At 43.8% G+C, this 12,905-nt stretch overlaps 1 protein-coding gene across 2 annotated transcripts; it reads left to right on the forward strand.

Moving 5' to 3' along the window:
- The first annotated feature begins 7,884 nt into the window (after positions 1 to 7,884).
- On the forward strand, positions 7,885 to 10,981 carry LOC124655360 (proline-rich receptor-like protein kinase PERK3). Of its 2 annotated transcripts, XR_006988653.1 has the most exons (5): positions 7,885 to 8,406; positions 8,800 to 8,883; positions 9,294 to 9,395; positions 9,922 to 9,975; positions 10,663 to 10,981. XR_006988653.1 is itself a non-coding variant. In XM_047194269.1 (2 exons), the coding sequence occupies exons 1-2, from the start codon at positions 8,032 to 8,034 to the stop codon at positions 8,827 to 8,829; spliced, it is 405 nt and encodes a 134-aa protein (XP_047050225.1). In that variant the 5' UTR covers positions 7,885 to 8,031; the 3' UTR covers positions 8,830 to 9,306. The 2 variants fall into 2 exon arrangements, 1 of the variants encoding a protein (XP_047050225.1); XM_047194269.1 differs by lacking the exons at positions 9,922 to 9,975; positions 10,663 to 10,981 and having other exon boundaries at positions 8,800 to 9,306.
- Positions 10,982 to 12,905: the final 1,924 nt, after the last annotated feature.

The following is a 12,905-nucleotide window of genomic DNA, read 5'->3' on the forward strand; positions in this document are numbered from 1 at the left end:
CTATTCCTCCTCCATGATGTAAAGAGGACAGTGTGTGCATCATGTAGTACTTGGCGTAGGCTATGATTGTAATCTCTTGTGGATTATGAAGTTAACTATTACTGTGATAGTATTGTTGTGATCTATTCCCCCTTTCATAGCTATTGTTGACAGTGTGTATGCTATGTAAGTACTCGGTCTAAATTGCAACGGTATTATCTTGGATTATGATTTGATGAGGATATCCCTATGAGTGGTGTTTGTCAAGTACTTGATGAACTTTAAGTGGAGCTTTCGTAGCCACTACGTGATGATTAGTGATTCCAATAGGAGAGTAATTCAGAGTAGCACAAGTGAAGAGAAGTTATCTAATTGTCCAATTATGTGATCATTGTTGAGAGTGTTCACTAGTGAAAATATGATCCCTAGGCCTTGTTTCTAAGCATTGAAACACCGTTTCCAACAAGTTCTGCTACATGTTCGCTTGCTGCCATTTTTATTTCACATTGCAATTACTACTTATAATCATCCATATTACTTGTATTTCACTATCTCTTCGCCGAACTAGTGCACCTATACATCTGACAAGTGTATTAGGTGTGTTGGGGACACAAGAGACTTCTTGTATCTTAATTGCAGGGTTGCTTTGACCTCTACCTCCCTGAGTTCGATAAACCTTGGGTGATTCACTTAAGGGAAACTTGCTGCTGTTCTACAAACCTCTGCTCTTGGAGGCCCAACACTGTCTACAGGAAAAGAAGCGTGCGTAGACATCAAGCGCCACCACCAAGAGTGAAAACATATCCACTTGTGGCCTTCATCTTAGCATCTGTAATCCAATTGGAATCACTATACCCTTCAAGTCCTCTTGGATACCCGGTATAATGAATTCCATAACTCATGGTTCCCTTTAGATAGCACATCACTCTCTCAAGAGCATGCCAATGATCATCTCCCGGGTTGGCCCCAAACCGGCTAAGTTTGCATATATACAGCAAACGAGATATCGATATCAGGCCTCGTAGCGCAAGCTAAATACATAAGTGAACCAATGATTTGAGAGTATCTCAATTGATCTTTAGTTGCCTTTCCATTCTTTCGAAGAAAGACACTAGGATCATAAGGTGTGGGAGAAAATTTGCAATCAGCATAGCTAAATCTGCTCAACACCTTCTCAACATAATGAGATTGCACAAATGTAATCCCATTATTCTCATCTCTCAGTAACTTGATGTTTAATATAACATCAGCTTCTCCAAGATCTTTCATCTCGAAACACTGAGATAAGAAGGTTTTGACCTCATCAATCACTTTGAGACTTGTCCCAAGAACTAGTATGTCATCCACATACAAGCATAGGACAACTCCCTCACCCCCACCATGGCGGTAGTACACACATTTGTCACCTTCATTAACAACAAAGCCCACAGATGTAAAAGTTCTTTCAAACTTCTCATGCCATTGTTTGGGTGCTTGTTTGAGATCATACAAAGATTTCTTTAATTTACACACCTTTCTTTCTTGACCTTGTAGTACGAAACCATCAGGTCGTTCCATGTAAATTTCCTCGTCCAACTCTCCATTTAGGAAAGCCGTCTTAACGTCCATTTGATGAACGAGAAGACCGTGTGAGGCAGCCAATGACAGTAGTACTCGAATTGTGGTCAATCTCGCCACGGGTGAGTATGTATCGAAGAAATCTTCGCCTTCCTTTTGGGTATAGCCTTTGGCTACAAGCCGAGCTTTGTACTTCTCAATAGTACCATCAGCTCGAAGCTTCTTAAATACTCATTTACATCCTACAGGTTTGCACCCATAAGGACGCTCAGTTAACTCCCACGTTCCATTAGCCAAGATGGAATCCATCTCGCTTTGAACCGCTTTCTTCCAGTAGTCTGCATCAGGAGATGCGAGAGCTTCTGAAATGGTAGTGGGAGTATCATCCACAAGATACACAATGAAATCATTACCAAAAGACTTTGCAATCCTTTGTCTCTTGCTCCTTGTGGGGGATTCATTGTCATCTTCATCAGAATCTGAACTCTCATCATCATATTCCTCATCAGATTCCATAGGAGTTTCATGTATTGGATCAGATTCCCAACTAGACATGCCATGCATATCTCTCATAGGAAATATGTCCTCAAAGAATGTAGCATCTCTTGATTCAAAGATGGTGCCAACATTCATGTCGTCCACTTCAGATTTCACCACAAGAAATCTATAAGCAATGCTATGGGCAGCATAGCCAAGAAAGACACAGTCCACGGTTTTTGGTCCAAGCTTTCGCTTCTTGGTGATTGGCAAATTCACTTTAGCCAAGCAGCCCCAAGTTCGTAGGTACGAGAGTGATGGCCTTTTCTTTTCCCATTCCTCATAAGGGGTAATCTCGTTATTCTTGGTTGGAACACGGTTTAGGACATGACATGAAGTCAATATAGCCTCCCCCCACTATTCCTTGGATAAACCCGAAACATCTAACATGGCGTTAACCAAATTTGTTAGAGTACGGTTTTTTCCTTTGCGCAATCCCATTGGATTGTGGGGAATTGGGAGGCGTCCTCTCATGGATTATACCATGTTCCGCACAAAATAAATTGAACTCGTTAGAAAAGTACTCTCCACCACGATCGAACCGAACCCTTTTTATCTTTCTTACAAGTTGATTCTCAACTTCAGCCTTATAGATTTTAAAGAAATCAAGAGCCTCATCGTTAGTTTTTAGGAGATACACATAACAGTACCTAGTGGAATCATCAATCAAAGTCATGAAATATTTCTTTCCCCCTCTTGTCAACTCACCATTCATCTCACATAGATCTGAATGTATGAGCTCTAGTGGTGCCAAGTTTCTTTCCTTCGCAGGCTTGCGAGGCTGCTTTGCTTGCACACAAGCATGGCACTTAGAGCCTTTGACAAAGGTGAATTTCGGAATTAAACTCATATCAGCAAGCCGCGTCATACAACCAAAATTAACATGACAAAGTCGTGAATGCCAAACATTAGTTTCATTAACACTAGCGCTTACATGGTTCACAACATTATCACAGAAGTCTTCTAGAGAGAAGTCAAACATTCCCTCACATTCATAGCCCTTTCCAACAAAAGTTCCATACTTAGACAATACAACTTTATTGGACTCAAACACCAACTTAACCCATCTTTCATAAGACGGGAGCCACCAACGAGATTCTTCTTGATAGAAGGGACATGCAACACGTTCTTCAGTTGCACAATCTTTCCTGAAGTAAACTTCAGATCTACCGTGCCATCACCACGAACAGTAGCATGTAACCCATTTCCCATCATTACTGAGGAACCTCGGGCCTGATAAGAGGTAAACATGGAGATGTCAGCACACACATGAACATTAGCACCTGTATCAACCCACCATTATGTGGGCTGAAACACCGAAAGAACTGTAGGCAATATATTACCATACCCTGTAGTTCCTTCCTCTGTGTTGCCAATGATCATGTTGACAGAATTTGAGTTCTGTCCAGCCTGACCTTTCTTTCCTTTGCGTTGTGGACAGCGATTAGCCCAATGGCCCGTCTCGCCACACACCCATCAAGGATCTTTCTTCTCCGTTTTCCCCTTCTTCTTGAAGTTGGTAGTCTGGGAGACTCCCTTGTTCTTTCCCTTGGACTTGTGGGCATTTTTCTGCACCATATTGGCAGCAGAACGTCCCTCGGTTCCTCCAGTGTGTTTGTCTTTTGCCCTCGCCTTCTCCTCAACATCTAGAGAGCCCATGATATTCTCAACACAGAACTCATGCCTCTGATGTTTCAGAGAAGTGGCAAAGTTCCTCCATGAAGGGGGAAGCTTAGCGACAATGCATCCCACGACAAACTTGTCCGGTAGCACACACACTTGAGGAGCTCAAGTTCCTTTGCCATGATCTGTATCTCATGAGCCTGTTCTACTACAGATCGGTTCTCAACCATTATGTAGTCATTGAATTGCTCCATAGCATACAGTTCACCTCCGGCATCGGCAGCACCAAACTTAGCGTCCAGTGCATCCCACAGTTCCTTCCCATTTCGGATATGCAGATAAGCATCAACCAACTTGTCTCCAAGCACACTTAGAACGGCACCCACAAAGATTACGGTGCCATCCCCGAACGCTTTATCCTCTTCAGGAGTAAGCGGACCTCTGGGAGTACCTTCCGCAACTCGGTGCACGCCCATGGAAGTGAGCCACAAGAGGGTCTTATTCCGCAAATCAGACGGTGAAAATTGCCTAAGCATATAAGGTTTTTGGATTGTTAAATTATTAGGCAATTTCCGTGTGAGTTTAATTACCGAAAGCAAGATTACAAATGCACAAGCATACTTAACCACACACATCAGACTAAGCACATGCATCAGATCTGAACATGGAACAAGTAGCAGTGCAAGGTAGGAGAGGAAAAGCACGTAAGCAGCAGCACCACCATGGGAGTTGTTGATGTCGCCCATGGTGTAGTCGGAGTCGTCGATGAAGCAGTCAAATCCGGCGAAGAAGAGCACGAACAGCAGCGAGCAGTCGCGCCGGGACGCTCCCCAAAAACCTTATCACCCGTCTCCCGGTGCAAGATCTCAACGGACGGGGTTTCGGAGGCCTGCTCTCCCGAATGGCTGTGGACGAAGTCACCGGGATGGGGAAGTCTAGAGAGTAGCGCAACAAAAAAGGAACTTCGTGAGAGAGACGGACCAGAGAGTTCTGAGAGATGTATTTTCTCCAGATCTGATCTGTCTCCTTGTATAGCCTGGGAGGAGAGCCGACCCGACCGCGTTGCCACGCGTAGGAAGCCAGGGACACGCGGCGAGCATACACATGCATGCCGACACGTACCCAACTCAGTTGGTGCACCAAGCATAAATTTAGACTTCCTTGAGTGTGTCTCGAACTCGAACTCGAGTCATGAAACGCGACGTGACGTGTCGAGCCGAGGCGGGGCTGGCAGAGGAGCAGGAGTGCGCGAGGGTTCCTTCTATTCACACTCACTTGGAAGGACTAGAACAACAGCCCTTATATACCAGTCCAACTCTCTCCCAACTAGCAATGTGAGACTAAACTTTGTCCCCCAAGGCTGTCTCAAGCTGTCAACGTGATGGGCCTTGAGATTTCAGAAATTGTAGACTACATGGGCTGCCTTATTGGGCTGCAGCCCATCTACATTCAACAATTTATACATTCCATATTACTGAACATCTCTCCAGGGTCAGACCTCCTCTCCTATATCATCCATTTCCAAAATAATAACCTTTAACCGTATAGGGGAAAGATATAAACTTTAGTTTCTCCTCGATTTATAAAGAACTAGGACAAAATCCGTGCGTTGCTATGGAACAAAAAAAAGCAACAAAATAATGACAAAAATGTACACGTGACAATGATAACTATGGTCACATTGCCCAAGCTGGTCCTATTATCTTAGATATTATCTTTCAGCTATCAAGCATGACATTGCTAACAGATTTTACTCGTAAAATTGTTTCTCTCTTTTCTCCCTTTTTTTACCTCTTTTAAATCTGTTCATCTTAATATATATTTCAAACAATTTTTTACTTATCTCAAATTTAGCAAACCTATATAATATGTAAATAGTTTATTTAATCTACTATTTTAGACTATTTTCTTGTTTTAACATATTTATACCTGAAATGACCTGATGCAGTATAAATTGAGATGTATAATAGGCAGCACCATCCAATGTGTTCTGAGAAAAATAGATTAAAAAGTATCGACAAAACATCATTGCTTAGTATTGCCAAGCACATAGGCTAAAATAGTAAAATCCAGTAACTTTATCATGTATATAATCTCCCCAATGAAAGAACTCATTAATGCACAATGTCCATAAATAATAAAGCGTAGGAGCAATAATGCTAATTTGATAACCTAGAACAAACTATTTTTTGGCGAAAACAAAATAAAAGATACGGTACATTAGTTACTTCTCTTGCTAATTGATGCATATATGCTTAAGTGCACTTACAAACAAAGCAACCCCACACATGTTTTGTAGTTACCAAACACTACACAGTTAATCCTATAAATTCAGACATGTGCATGTATTGAAGTTTGCTATGATAAAAATGATATCAAAATGATCGTATGGTTCCACAGTTTAGCTCTTATTATTTGCACAAGACGAAATGAATCTTTAGTAGAGACATGTAAACAAAGGATATGTATAGAGAAAGACTACTACTTGTAGGCTAGCAAGAATGATTCTAGCAGTTTTTTTCAACATATGTGGACGAACTGCTTCAGCCAATCAAAGTATTTATGCCTAATTTGAGAATAGTTTTGTCATGATAAAAATTCCATCATCTAATTACTAATTTCAATAGAAAATTACCAATAAATAAGGTGCTCATTCTGATGAGATTTCAAAGAGGCTTTTCAATTTCACTGATGTTGTTTAAAATCGTTAGTAGACCAAAATAGAAGTTTTGTCACGAAACTGTACAGATAACACTCTGACCTGTTTTTAATTTTAATTTCTTGGACGATCATTGTACCTATCTCAATGCTTTCAAATAATCCCCATAAAATTCGTTGTAGTTATCTTTCAAATAATCCTTGAATAGAAGTAATCTAGATGCCTAACAGAACAGTGCAAAAACTTATTCATGTTTGTCATGGCTTCCGCCACCTGTACCTGCACACACTCACGGTCACAGGTTAGATAATATCAAACATATGAAAAGGAAGATTACCAGTGATATAAAAGTCCATCTGGGTCACTTAGATCCATGGAGGCAATCTAGCTCCCAATACACCCTTGTTTTTTAAATCCAAATTACAAGTCCACACTCAACAGAAGGCCTAAACATGTCAGTCAATGCCAGTGCCAGTTCCAGATTCTTTCCAAAGGCCAAGCTATTCTCAATGATAGTATCACGGTATTCGTTGCCATATTCTTCAGCTCAGAGGTGTTGATCCGATCTGTGCCTACAGAAATGGTGCCCTGCTCAAGCTGAAGGTCGTAGACGGACACATGCGTGGGCTAGCACCGATGGTGCTCCTCAAGCTCTCGTCAAACATCTTCCTTGGTCTGGTTTGGCAGCGAGGAGATGAAGAACATCTCCACTTATGAAGCCCCTCGCACCCACTCAATCCCGACAGTATCGTGCACCTACTGCAGATCGTGTACGTGGCCGTCTGGCCGCACGTCCGGAGCAGGTCATCCTTGAACGCTCGCGCTCGGAGCGCGTACAAATCGCTCGGATTAATCTCGACGGGCAACACCCCCGTAGCGGCGTCCCCTCCTCTCCATGTACGGACCTCCGCCGGTCCGCCCTTCTCGACGGCCAAAACCACGGATCGGCCCAGGTTTCTCGCCCCTCCTCTGCTCAGGCACGAGGGACACTCCGCTTTCCCCCAGGCACGGTGGCCGGCTCTTAGCTTCCCCGTCGTCTGGCCCCTTCTCGATCTCCTTTGATGCCCCAGAGCTGCTGGCATGGACTTCACCGATCCGTGCTATTGATCTACGGGGCAAATCGCTTGAGGAGGCGACGACGCCTCCAACCGCAGCGGCTCGCCGGAGGAGGATTTTCCGGTTCGGTTCTCTGCGTCTCTATCGTTGCTTATTTTTTTTGCCTAGGCTGCGAGGAGTTCGTGCGGCGTCCAAAGAGGAGGTAAAAAATACTCCCTCCGTTCAGAAATGTAAGACGTTGGGGTTTTGACGTTGAAATTTCGTCACGCACAAATATTTTCCGAGTTTCCCATTTTACCCTCGTGTATCGGTCGGGTTACGGCACCGCTCACTCTTCTTGCGTCGCACCGCTTCCTCCCCTCCGTCGCCGGCTTCCTCTTCGTCACCCACGTCGCCGCCCCTCCGTCGCCGGCTTCCTCTTCGTCACCCACGTCGCCGCCCCTCCATGGCCCGCGCCGCCGCCACTCCATGGCTCGCTTCGCCTTCAACTCTACCCTCCTTCTCTCTCCCGATATCCTCATCTCTCTCTCTCCACCGCTGCCTTTCTTCCCGTAGGAATCCCCTCTTCCTTTCGAGGTCAAAGGTCGCATATTTATGAGCTGGATCTGTGGGTAACGACGATGGTGGCGTCGGCGAGTCCGGTCGGGGTACCATTGAGCCTCTTCATCGACCTGTCCGGGCTGGAGGCCGCCACCACCGGATTTTCTGACAGCAATCTGCTCCACCGCGACGGCTTCCCCATCTTTGAGGCAAGCAAGCACCTCACAACCTCCTTTTCTCTGTGCGCTTCACTTCACCTAAATTCACAGGGTGTGCTGGAGAGCGGGCACGAGATTCCGGTGAAGAGTTTGTCCCTGGAATCGCGGCAGGGGGTGCGCGAGTTCCTCGACGAGGTGCGGCTGCTGCTGAAGGTGCATCAACGGAACCTGGTCTCCCTCGTCGGCTGCTGCACCTCCTCTGCCGCCCGGGCCAACGGCTCGACCACTTCCTCTTTGGTGAGTCAGACCCCCGTCGGCTGAATTCATGCCACATTGAAAGTTGAAACCAATCGAATAGATTTTTGGAGTTGAAATTGCCACAAAACGTAGCTGAAAACCGAAATCACCAACAAGTTGTTTCGTTGCTGCTCAAAGTTCGGCCAAACCTATGAATCTTGCATGCGACCAGTCTGATTATGAATGTCTGAATTACCTAGGTTACATACTCTGCTGAAGATGTATGTTGACACCAGTGACGTGTGCCATATTTTAAATCATCAGCTGGAGCTCCTGTCCTTCTTCCTAATCGAGCTGAGCCTCACATAGATACATGTCCCATAACTAAATTTTGCTTGCTTGATTTGCTTGAACACGTTGTTTCATCTCATGTACGTCTGGCACATCGGCTAGTGGCGGCACCGACAAGCTCAAGGACTTTGAGGCCCAGGGGCGCGCCGTCACCCGATTCTGGCACCACAACGTCCTCCGCCTCCGGTACAGTTAAAATTTTGGTTAAATGCTTATACTAGTGATCGACTACATCGTCAAGCATGATCCATTTGCTAAATAATTCAGGATGCACAACTTAGTGTTGCTACTTTAGTTGTAGTACTGTACCATACCTTGAATGCAGAAATCAGTACTGTTGTTTTTAGTGCTTCATCTGCTGCAAAAAAATTTGAGGCCAATTCGCTCTGGTCACCTATCATAGTTCCTCATAATTTGGCACTGATCACACAAATCATCTGTAAGAACTTTTCTGAAACTTGATTTTGTGCTAGTACTATTTACTCTTACACTCTCAAATTAGGTCACTCTTTCAGATATAGGATCCTAGCCAACCTTTAAGTTTCGGAAAATAAATCCAGTCAATACTCAGTAAGCATCAATATTTCTTTTTTTAGGAGAAAAAAGAGGCTGGAGATGATGTTTCATCACCTTCAGCTGGTAGTGCTGTTGTAGAAGAAGCAAATGGAATTGCAGGGGCTAGATCCCATGCAAACAATGTACGTTCCATCCTTACTTTTACTGTTTCTCAAAGTTTTTTTAGTCTGAAATGCATTATGCAAAGTTGTTTTCAATATCACTGTGTCACATGCCTTGCTAATTTGAGCATCTGCAGTGTGTGATTTCATATGTCTGACTTGTCTGACTGTATTAGACTTAGTATCCAGATGAAGAATAATTATGTATGTGAACTGTAATTATCTAGCTTTCCCATGCCCCACAAGATGAAATCTTCAACACTCACAGGAGAGACACAGTTGTTCTTCACAGGAGTAGTTCATGGTCTGCTGCCTTATTGTGGAAGTTGTGTGGGTTGTTGTATGCATGTCATACTACATGGTTGATTTTCTTGTATATTTGACGTCGTTTTTGTACTCTTTGATCTTTGTAAAACTAGTATGATGCATGCAATGTTGGATCAAATGGTTCCCACTGTACTCTTTCCAAGCTTACATATGCTCTGCTGCACTTTGAATGTGCATTTACCTTGTTTGCCCCTGACAAAGTTCATTTGATATGTTGGAGGTGGACAATTGGACATGAACTCAACAGTAAGTGCAGGAGCCAGAATTGGATGTGGTAAATGCCAACTCAGTGAAATCCTTCTTTATAATTTCAGTACTTTTAGAGATGGGATCTATGTGAACTTGTTAATAGGTTTAAATCATGCACTCTCCTACAGTGTGCTTGTCAACCATGTAGTCATGCAACAAATCCGTCTTTATCATATATGACGGCTTACTGATTTTAACTGTTTGTGGTAGAAGTAATCAAGTGATATGCAGATAAATTATTTCTATTCCCTATTTGATTGACTCGACACTGAACTAATTGCACTGTTTTTGCTAGAAGTAATGAAATGTTTTAGTTTAATTTGCTGCTACCACTTGGTTTGTTAGTTGCAATCAACTCAAAATGAACTGGTGAACAAGGAAATTTCAACTGATTTGGATTTATCCTGAACAAGGTACAATCTTGGAGGCTAAACTGAAGTTTAAACTGATTTGGATTCAGTGTCTCTCATCAAATTTAAGTCATGGAAACAGGACATGTCACTGAATTTAAACTTATTTGGGTTCATGAAGTGGAGTAAACTGCTTGTTAACAATGCTGAAACTTGCATTGCTTGTTATCATGACCATGGAACTCCTCGAGAAGTTACTAGTAGTGTTGAATTAGGCTGCACAATTACAGTTGTGGTCACAATTTAGGCTGCACAATACATATATTCATTGTCTTTAGGTATGTTCCCATTGTGTTCTTTAGGAGGGCCATTTTCTTCTTCCAGAGGAGCACAGTTAAGGTCTGGCAGGACCATTTCTGACAAATTAATGTTGGGGCACCGGAGAACTGTTGGGGCCGAGGACAAGCTGCTACTGATGGGCCAGAGGAGAAGCTGCTCCTGCTGATGGGCAGGAGAGAAGTTGCTGCTGATGGGCAGTGGAGAAATTGCTGCTGGTGTGGCGAGGAGAAGCCGGTGAGTCTGGAGTACCATATTAATGCGGTGGGTCACCAGTGTTGCAGGACCGGAGTAGAAACGGAGAATCACAGCAAGGCTACCGCCACCGCCACCGGCGCCACCGCCCGTTCCCCGCTGCCGTCGAGGGCCCATGCCCTCACCCCCGCCTCCATCGTTCCCTGCTCCTGCCATCCACTCTGGCCTGGGAGACCTCGGGCGCTAGCTGGTGGTCGAGTGCCTGGACGATCAGGCGACCTGGGGCTCTGGATGATTGGGGCGGAGGTGTTGGGACGGAGGAGTCGCTAGGTATGCGCGGATCTGGAAGAAGAAGACGCTCGGGGCGGAGCTGGAAGACGAAGACGAGATCGCGATTCAGATTTAGACAGGGACAGCGATGTAATTTTGCACGTTTTTCACCTGGTCGGAAAAAAGCTAAAACGTCTTACATTTCTGAATGGAGGGAGTAGAATGAAACGGTATGGGTGGCATTTGGCGTATTATGTGTTTTAGTGCGAGGGTAAAACGGTCTCAAAAAAAGCGTTGACGAAAATTTTGACAGAAACCTTAGCTCCTTTATTATTAGGTATAGATAAGTCGACTAGGGTGAGAATTACATATCTCAGCTCTAAATTCCTCGAAGAACTGATATTTGGCATCCCACATATGTTAGATCTGATAAATGTTGTATTGAACATGTCTCTGAACATGATTCCTTCTCGTACTTGATCAGCAAACACAACAATGCATTCAAGGACAACATCTCCTTGAAACTACCTGAGTAAAAAGTAAGTCAGGCAATCACAAATATCGATTTATCATTTTTAATATGATCAAGCTTTAGTACTCTGCCATAAAAAATTCAAACAAAACTTCATAGGTAACTCATCCACAAACCCAACATACAAAATTTCATAAGAATGTCAGTTTTGAAAATTCCTCTTAGAATAGCCTATCTCTCTTTCTTGTTGGAAAAAAAAATCAAACACTCTTCTCTGAATGGTAATGACAACAACAAGCCAAGCTATTAATTAAATTTTTCATAAGTCTGGTCACTTAGATTTTACACCAAGAACATGGAGTCAATGATGTGGACACCGCTGCAGCCTGTGGAATGCTTAGTTATGAAACTGGAAGGTCATGCATGAGAGAGAACGTGAAAAAATAAAAGAAGAAAACAACCACATGGCACGTTACTACATAGGGAGGCTGAACTGTGAAAGATCAATATACACAATATAACATTTTTAAAAATCCTAAACGCAGAGCATACAACATGAATGTAGTATGATTAATTTGCATCACACGAATGTGGATGCTAGTTCTTTCCCAAATCAAGCTGGACGCTTTTGTCAGTGTCTCGTTCATTTGTTCGAAAAGCACCAAATACTGAAGCGAAAATAGAGATACGAACTGAAATATGATTCGTGTTAGTACCAAATAGGATCTTATCGAGGTTCCGATTTGGGACGAACTCGTAAACGAACAGCCGCTCCTGCTGCTCCAAGCAGACACCGACAAGCCTGACAAGGTACTTTTGCTCCTCCACACCTTGTGTTGACCGGACAAAAGATTAAAGATTCGATAGAGTCGACCCATTAACTTAATGGATCATTAAAAACTTTCAGGTCAAAAAATGAATTTAGCTTGGTCCACTACCTAAATGGGCCGGTCCAGTTATCCTGCTGACCGGTCAAACGAAGCCATTAGGCCTGGTCTACGTGCTTAGTGGGTTGGCCCAGTTATCATGTTGACCGGAAAACGAAGACATTCGGCCTGACCCTCGTGCTTATTGGGCCGACCCAGTTGCCATGTTGATCGGTCAAACGAAACAATTCGGCCCGGCCCAGATGCTTATTGGGCCAGCCAGGTTATCATGTTGACCAGTCAAATAAAGACATTCGGACCACGTGTTTAGTGGGCCGGCCCATCTACATGATTGACCGGTCAAACCAAGACATTCGATCCGGCCCACTAGCTGAATGGGCTAGCCCATTTAGGTTTTGACCAGTCAAACTAAAAAATTGGGCTGGACCCACATACCTAATTTACC

Source organism: Lolium rigidum, chromosome 5 (assembly GCF_022539505.1).
Source record: "Lolium rigidum isolate FL_2022 chromosome 5, APGP_CSIRO_Lrig_0.1, whole genome shotgun sequence".
Classification (NCBI taxonomy): Eukaryota; Viridiplantae; Streptophyta; class Magnoliopsida; order Poales; family Poaceae; genus Lolium; species Lolium rigidum.